Source organism: Arachis duranensis, chromosome 4, assembly GCF_000817695.3.
Source record: "Arachis duranensis cultivar V14167 chromosome 4, aradu.V14167.gnm2.J7QH, whole genome shotgun sequence".
Classification (NCBI taxonomy): domain Eukaryota; kingdom Viridiplantae; phylum Streptophyta; class Magnoliopsida; order Fabales; family Fabaceae; genus Arachis; species Arachis duranensis.
The window spans coordinates 44400946-44409709 of NC_029775.3; the positions used below are offsets into that span (position 1 = coordinate 44400946).

The 8764-nt window shown below is 37.3% G+C and overlaps 1 protein-coding gene across 6 annotated transcripts in view; it reads left to right on the plus strand.

Moving 5' to 3' along the window:
* The first annotated feature begins 2697 nt into the window (after positions 1-2697).
* Positions 2698-8764, plus strand: part of LOC107484362 (transcription factor HY5-like) — a 31031-nt gene continuing 24964 nt past the window's right edge. Inside the window, exons 1-4 of one of the 6 annotated variants that reach the window (XM_052259823.1) lie at positions 2698-3099; positions 3863-4055; positions 4204-4372; positions 4447-8290. In XM_052259823.1, the coding sequence (XP_052115783.1) occupies positions 2907-3099; positions 3863-4055; positions 4204-4372; positions 4447-4785 (894 nt within the window). In that variant the 5' untranslated portion in view covers positions 2698-2906 and the 3' untranslated portion in view covers positions 4786-8290. Of the gene's footprint in view, positions 3100-3862; positions 4056-4203; positions 4373-4446; positions 8291-8374; positions 8599-8764 lie in introns of those variants that run through there. The other 5 variants (XM_052259824.1, XM_052259825.1, XM_021140462.2 and 2 more) reach the window with 5 other exon arrangements.

An 8764-nucleotide genomic window follows, 5' to 3' on the forward strand; every position in this document is an offset into this window, starting at 1 on the left:
CTCGAGATATTAATGAGATAATTTAGAGGCTGTTATTATAAGTATGAAATTCAGTGTGGAACGTGGATCTTTTGATTTGTGAAGTTGGAAGTTTGAAGCATTGAATTTAAGTGTGTTTTTTTTTTCGTTTTTTTTTTTTAAGTTAGAACATTGGTTTGTGGAAGAAGTTTTTTTTGGTAACTAGCTAACGGCAGAGACATTAACCTTCTTGGGCATCAGTTTGCCCTGGTCACCTGGGGATGGGTTATCGGGCTGCCCAAATGTGATTTGATTTATATTTTGTTTCTGGATTTTAGATCTCCCTTTTCATTTTTGGTTTACTTGGGATTCAACAACTATATCCTTCAGTAGAGTAGAATTATCATTCTTAAGCCTTATATCTTATTGTTTTACTCGTTTTTGGTTTTATTGTTAACAACAAATAAATTAACAATTTTTAAATTTTATTTACAATTTTATTCAAGGAACAAAAATAACTCCTTTTGTGGGTGTTTTAAGGTTTTAATTATAATTTTGAAAGTAAAATTAAAACTAAAAAAATGCACGTTTTGAAAGCACATTAAAATGCAGAAATTAAAAGAGAAAGAAAGATAAAAAAGAACAAATAAAAATAAACAATTTTGATTAAAAATAAAAAATAGAGTATACATTTGAGTTTAGATTTAAGAAGAATTACTTAAAATTTCCAATTTTACTTTGTGACGCCAGGAAGGCTGAAAGTGTTTCCAAAAAAAAATTGATCTGATTAGAATGTTTATCCAAAACTCTATTTATAAACTAATCTAATGTAAATTGACAGTTACTCCTATAATATTTTCGTGTTGAGCGAAAACTGAAGCTCACGGATACCGACAAGTGCAATGGATCGTTCAAATAATACCACAGTGAATGGATATCGTTTCCATGAGAATTAAAGGGTTGAGCACGCAAATATTGAGTTAAATGACTAATTAGATCAATAAAGATTGAAATTGATGAATATTAAAACTTGCTGAAAAACTTAAAAGACTTGAATATTGGATTGCATGAGAGCAGTGAATGTGTAATTGAGTGAATGTTTAATTGATTGAAAAGAATATATGAAGGAGAAGTCAAAAATTTTTGGAGATGTTTAAGTCCTTAGAAAAACCAAATTTTCTTTTCCTATTCTAAGGAAAGCAAATCTTTTCACAACGAATCCTAATTAACCGAATTTCAATGTCTTAACTCCTCAGTTTCTCTTCAATTAACCAACCGCCAATGTCTTGGTCTATCGATTAATCAAAGAGGTTAAGTGCTAAATCTGATTTAATTCTTTGTAAGATTTAAAAGTAGTCTTTAAGTCGGATTATATGTCTCATATCCAAGTTAGTCCTGTCCAATTGAATCTTATGAGAAAATATAATTTTTGAAAATTGTCCTAATCCGAATTATATGTCACGTATTCAAAACTAGGGTAATTGACAAATCATTTATTGTGTCACACACGTTAAAAACCACTATGTCTAGTCGATTCAAAAAATCATATGAAAGAGTTTTTAAGCATAGTTTGAATATTAGTTATGTCGAAACAATAAACAAATTCAAAATGGAATTAGTATGCTTGTCAACACTACAAATCCTTTAGGGATGAAGAACGAAACACTCAATCATAAAACAGATTGATCAATGCAATACTTTAAAATAGAAGAAAACTTAGATTAATAATTCATATAAATATAAACTGAGCTCCTAATGCTTTGACAAAGAGATTAGTTACTCATGGAGGAATTGAAAAATAAAGCAAAAGAAAATAAGAAGAAGAAGAGAGCACGTGAGGGATCTGAAGATCCTTTCCTGGGGTGTCCTCCCTTGTGAACAATCACTACAACAAATATGGGATTTAGCAACATCAAAATTTGCAACGCCTTAAAATTGTTCTCTTAGATAGTTTTAGACAATGGTTTTTTGTAGTGTTACGGTTGAATTCAATTTTTTATTATTTTATAGCAAAAAATTAAAACTGTTTTCTTTGACTATTTTAAAGAACGCTTTTATAACCGTTACTATGATTAGTTTTTAAGCAATGATTTTTTATTATTTTCTAAATAATTGTACAAAAAACCGCATAAAAACAGTTGCTAAAATGCTACACTTTAAAACCGTTCTATTAGATAGTCTTAGACAACAGTTTTTACAGTGTTATTACTGAAATTCAATTTTTCATCACGTTATACCAACAAAATAAAACCGTTCTCTTTAACTATTTTAAAGAATGATTTTATAACCATTACAACAATTGTTTATCAAATAATAATTTTTTAATATTATTTAAATAATTATTACAAATTAAAAGATACATATAAAAATAATTATAAATAATTATATAAATTTAAACAATTTTTTTTATAAATACTAAATTTATAAAATAGTAAAAAATTATTGTTATAAATATATAACAAATATTATTTTTCAAAAATATAAAATAAAAATAAATTTATAATAAATATTATATATTTTTTTATAAATATATAATGTAATAATCCGTATTTTTGAAAAAAATAATCTAACTTTTCTTAATGCTAAGTTATTTTCAGTTAAAGAATTGTATTTTTTTTTTCAAAAAAAAAATGTTATAGATTAAAAGCAAAGTTTGCTATATATGGAGAGTGATCAATAGTGTTTGACTGTTTGATATATCATGTATGTATGTAGACGCGAAAAAGAGCGAGTAGCAAAGTGTTGGCTACGTGCGCATCAACGTGTTCATTTGTGAACCAAACTCTTAGGCCCCATCGATTCCTTCATTCGCAATGGTTTTGGTTTTTGGATATATGATGAGATTCCGACATTAGAAAACACGCTTACATACACTTTTCAGTTTTCCCCTTCTTTTTCTTTTCTTCGGTTCATTCGTTGCTAATGCTCTTTCAGAAACACTAATAGACATGTCTCTTCCAAGAGCCACAACAGTAGGCAATAATAGTCCAAATAACAGCACTCTTCAACAGCAACTGATGAACAATGAAGGAGGAATAGCAGCAGCACCAACTTCTTCTTCTTCTTGGAATAGGGTTACCAACAACAATAACATCAGAAACTCTGTTAATCCTATACCTCCACAAAAGAGAAGCAAACTTGGTAAGTTAGGTTATATATCAATCATATTAGGTATATATCAAAATTAAATACTAAAATTAACTACTAGTATAAAACATATATTTAAATATAAAATATACATTAAAAAATAAAATTATACATAAATTTATATATAAATACATGATAGTTAATTTATTAGTGGTTAATTTCTGGTATATATATACTATTTTTTATTATATATAGTTATATTATACATGTATGTGTTTTGTTTATTATTATTATTATTATTATTATTATTATTATTATTAAAATTTGACTAATTTGGGTGAAAACATTGTGAATTTACATGTGTGCTATGTTGTTTTATTTGAAAATTTTCGTTTTGGTCACAGTTTTTCTGTTGAAACATTATGAGAGATTACTCCAATCAAAGATGTGACGAAGTAATCATAATGTAAACGCATCCGCCCTGAACTACCTAACAATGTATTACTTCCTAGCTTAGTTTCAATTATTTTTAAACCAACCTGTACATGAGTAAATATTTATTGATAAACTCTTTTTTACACATCTCTATTAAGTTTAATTAGGATCTTGTATTCGAGTCGAATTAGTCTTCTTATTGGCCTTGGTTAAAAATAAAAGACATGTTAATTGAAATTAAGTATACCTTCTAACAATAATAATATAACACAATAGGGAAAAGAATATAACTTTTTGCTATGGCATGTTGATAAAGTATAATCACATAATTCTCTAGAATTCATATCTGAATACATTAGCTTCTTCATTGCTTATCCGCCAGAAGATAGCGACGAAGATCTGTTCACAGTTCCTGATGTGGAAACCATGCTGAGTGTGCATTCTTCAGCGACAAATACAAATAGTGGTAACGTTGATCAAAGCAACGCAATAGACTCTCAGCTTCAAGCTGCCGTTGCTGGGAAACGCCGCCGTGGAAGAAACCCTGTAGACAAGGAATATAGACGCCTCAAGAGGTACACATCCCAAATCATACAATGTTATTACCTCATTTGAATATTTATTAAAAAGATATAAAATACGGATAATTATTAGTTGCCTTCACGCGTTCGTATGTGGGACACATTTTGGATATAACACTTATAGATATTTGTTTCGGTCTAGTCCAACCAGAGACTCAGGTCCAGCTATGGACCACCGACCCATCAGGTTACTCAACCCGGATCGAGAGGTGACCTGCGCGTCGCCTCACACCTTGCTGAGAAGACTTGGACAGCTAACAGAAGCTTCCAAGCATATGGACCCAAGTGAAAGGACCCACCGGGTTTCAGAGGTATGTCACCATTCTACCTTAATTGGCTGCCTTTTCGTATGAACGCTAACTTTAGCATCGAAGTGTCCTTGTAGGTGGCCTCACCCGCTAACCAACGGAAGATTCAGACGAAAGTTTGTCTTTCTCGAAGTTTGCACCCTAAGCTAGATCCCCCATCACACCCAGTTGCTCCAACCTCGACTCCACCCGAACCGCCATTCACCCGAGTAACTGAACATTGGCGCTGTCTGTGGAGAGCTGGCGTCAACATGGAGCTTTTCCCTCGTAGAGAGGAGATACGTGAAGAAGGGGGAGCCTGCTTGAGAAGCAGGGTAAGCTCCGCAACATCTTCTCAAGTATTTTCGAGACCGCTGTCCCGTCAGGATGACGCCCTCTCGATCTCCCGAGAGATGCCAGTTTGGTGGCATAGGTGATGACAACTCGAAGATTATGCAAGAACTTCGGTATTGAGCGCAAAACTTGGAGAGGGATCTGGCCGCGAGTGACCGTTACTATCCCGAACACAGCAAAGGCTCCCGCCCAAACCTGTCTTGTACCCGGTCACCGACTAAGGGACCAGAGGACCATAGGAGCCCAGGAGGGTCAACGAGCACAGACGAACCGATGGCTGGTCTCACACCTACACCCATGGCAGATCGGAAGGCCATGGGGAGACAAGAAGAGATAAAGAGAAGAAGCAGCGGGATCCCATTATTATAGGCGCAACCTCTTTTCATCCCTTTATTCTCAAGGTCCGGCTACCAAAAAATTTTGACAAGGCTACGGACATGAGATATGATAGAACAAAAGACTCCCAGGAATATTTGACAGCCTTTGAGGCCATAATAAACCTGGAGGGTGGTGATGCTGTCAGGTGCCATGCTTTTCCATAAACCTTTCCCACAAGTCTATTACGGCCTTCGCGGATATCTCTCAGAGGTTCTTAGCGCAATTCACCACATGGATATCCAAGGCCATGCACCCAATTAACTAGTTAAGTGTGACGTAGTGTGCTGTCGAGCCGACGAGGAAGTTCCTCGATCGTTTCAAGATGAATTCCTAGAGAATTATGGCTCGACGGACTTGGTGGCGAGTCTATGCTTAACAAATGGCCTGTTGAATGAGGACCTCAGGAAACATCTCACTATCAAGCCAGTTTGGACTGCGCAAGAAATCCAAAATGTGAGGGAGTATATCAACGATGAAGAAGTTAGTCAAGTTGTGGCTGCCAATAAGCGGCAGCCACCCAACCTGCCAGCTCGTCAAGCCGGTTACATGAAAAATCCAAAGCAGGTGCCAAAGGAGAGAACGTTCGGGAAGCCACTTAAACTGTTTCCCCGAGTAAGCAAGTTTACTAACTATACTCCTCTCATAGAACCTATTGTGGAAATCTATTAGCAAATTGCGGACAAAGACATACTGTCCAAATCTCGGCAGCTCAAGGATAGAACGGGTGGAAACAAAAGTTTGTATTGTAACTACCACAAGATTTTTGGACACAAGACCTAAGAATATTTCAATTTGAAGGATGCTTTGGAGCAGGCCATTCAAAAAGGTAAATTGACTGAGTTCTCACAATTTATAGAACCAAGAAGAAGAGAACGTGAACAGTCTGAGGAGGACCGCAGCCGAGCTGTGAAGCCAAGGCAGCGGGCTCCCGATAATGCGGAAAATGCTCCAACTGTGGTCATCAATATTGTAGTCGGAAGGGATGCACCACCCAAGTCAAAATCATCATAAAAAAGGGATGGAAAGGTTCTGGCAGTGACATCGGGAAGCCCTAACACTCAATCCGGAGTGCTCCCCAAAATTTCTTTCAGCTTGAAAGATCACTGGTGCAACAACCTCTCCTAGGACCGGCCAATGGTGATTACGACGAGAATCGGGATGGGACTCGTCAATCAAATTTTGGTGGACACCGGAGCGGACTCGAATATCATTCTTAGGAATGTGTTCGATGCCCTAAGGCTCAAAGAAGGAGATCTCCGATGGACTGGTCACGCTTCCGATCTGTGTTGGATTCGGGGAGAATAAGAAACCAGCGATGGCAGAGTTCGTGGTCCTAAGGGACTCCACAGCATACAATGTGATCTTAGAGAGGAGGACTATCAACGAGCTGTCAGCTGTTATTTGCACGAAACTTCTCACAATGAAGTTCGTAACAAACAGAGGAGTTGTAGCATCTATTAGAAGATACTTAAAAACGGCAGTCACGTGTGACAATGCCAGTCTCTAATTAAGGAAGAAGTTAAAGGAAGCAGTTGGGGTGTTCCTAGAGGAGTTGGATGCAAGGGTTGACGACAAACTGAGGCTAGAGTCTCAGGGCGACCTGGAGAAGTTCTGGGTGGAAGACGCGGTGTATAAGTTTACCTTTGTAAACTGGAACCTCCCCCAAGAGTTAAAAAAACCTCGCATCGAGGCTATCTGAACAAATAGTGATTTATTCACCTGGACCCCGGCTGACATGCCAGGGGTGGACCTCGATTTCATGTCACGTCGTCTGGCTATGAAATTAGACCCCAAACCAGTAACACAACGATGAAGCAAGATGTCACTAGAAAGGGCTAACGAAGTGGTTAGGCAAACGGCCAACTTGTTAGAAGCCTATTTCATAAGAGAGTTAAAGTACTTAACATGGCTCTCGAACGCAGTCCTTGTCAAGAAAGCCAATGGGAAAGGAGAATGTGCGTCGATTATTCGGATCTTAACAAGGCATGCCCAAAAGATTCGTTTCCGCTTACTAACATCGATGCCCTAGTAGATGCGGTTGCAGGGTACCGGTTTCTGAACTTCATTGACGCGTATTCATGGTACAATAAGATCTTGATACACCTCCCTAACGAGGAAAAAATGGCATTCATAACACCAACAGGGACCTACTGCTACAAGGTCATTCAGTTTGGACTAAAGAATGCGGGAGTCACATATTAAAGGTTAATGAGCAAAGTCTCAAGGAGCTCATCGGCAAGTCAGTGGTGGTCTACGTCAATGATATATTGGTAAAGACAGCCGAACCAAGCAACCTGGTTGCTGACTTAGAAGTTGTCTTCGGGTTGCTTCGGAAGCACAATATGAGGCTGAACCCTCTAAAATGCGTGTTTGCAATGGAGGCAGGAAAGTTTTTGGACTTTATGATCACGCAAAGAGAGGTTGAAGCCAACCCAGACAAATGCGAAGCAATCATTCGGATGACAACCCAGGGTGTGTCAAAGACGTACAAAGCCATCATTCGGATGACAACCTAGGGTTTGTCTCGTTTCCTCAGGGTCTCAGCAGCAAAGGCCCTCCCTTTTTTCAATTTAATGAAAAAGGGAATAGCCTTTAAATGGACCCCGGCTTGCGAGGAAGCCTTCAACCACTTCAGAGGATCCTATTGGAACCACCAATACTCGAGAAGCCGAAAGAAGGAGAGACTCTATTCCTTTATTTAACCGTGACGGAGGAGGCCATGGTGGCCATTTTGATTCGGAAAGAAGACGAACTCTAACAACCAGTATACTTCATTAGCAAGGTGCTCCAAGGGGCGGAGCTGATGTACACTAAGTTGGAAAAAATAGCCTATGCTCTATTAATCTCCTCCCGGAGGTTAAGACAATATTTTCAAGGGCACCCGATCACACTGAGGACTGACCAAGCCATTTGACAGATCTTGAAAAAATTTGACCTAGCGGGTCGTGTGATGACTTGGGCGATAGAGTTATCTCAGTATGACATCCAATACAAGCCTTGACATGCAATCAATGTTCAAGTAATGAAAGATTTCTTGGTAGAGGTGATTGGGGATTCCTCTAGAAATCCGGGCATATGGTGGAAGCTCCATATTGATGGAGCCTCCAACCAAGCATTCGGGGGGAGCCGGGATCATTTTGGAAAGCTCGGAAGGTATGACCTATGAGCAGTCAATCAAATTCGAGTTTTCAGTCTCAAACAACCAGCCTAACCAGGAGAGGTATGTCACCATTCTACCTTAATTGGCTGCCTTTTCGTATGAACGCTAACTTTAGCATCGAAGTGTCCTTGTAGGTGGCCTCACCCGCTAACCAACGGAAGATTCAGACGAAAGTTTGTCTTTCTCGAAGTTTGCACCCTAAGCTAGATCCCCCATCACACCCAGTTGCTCCAACCTCGACTCCACCCGAACCGCCATTCACCTGAGCAACTGAACAATATTTATTTGATACACAAGTTTTTTTGTATCTAATTGTGTTTTAATTAAAAATATTTTTTTTTCAAACACAGTTAAATACACCTAAATACCGTCACGTATTAGCGTGTCTAGTCTTATTCTTAACATGTATTCTTCAAATAAATTTAGAAATAATATACATTATTTATTAACAAATATTTTTAATAATTTATAAGGTTAAAGAATATTAAAAATAGTTAAAATTAATTTCTATTTTAATATTAGTA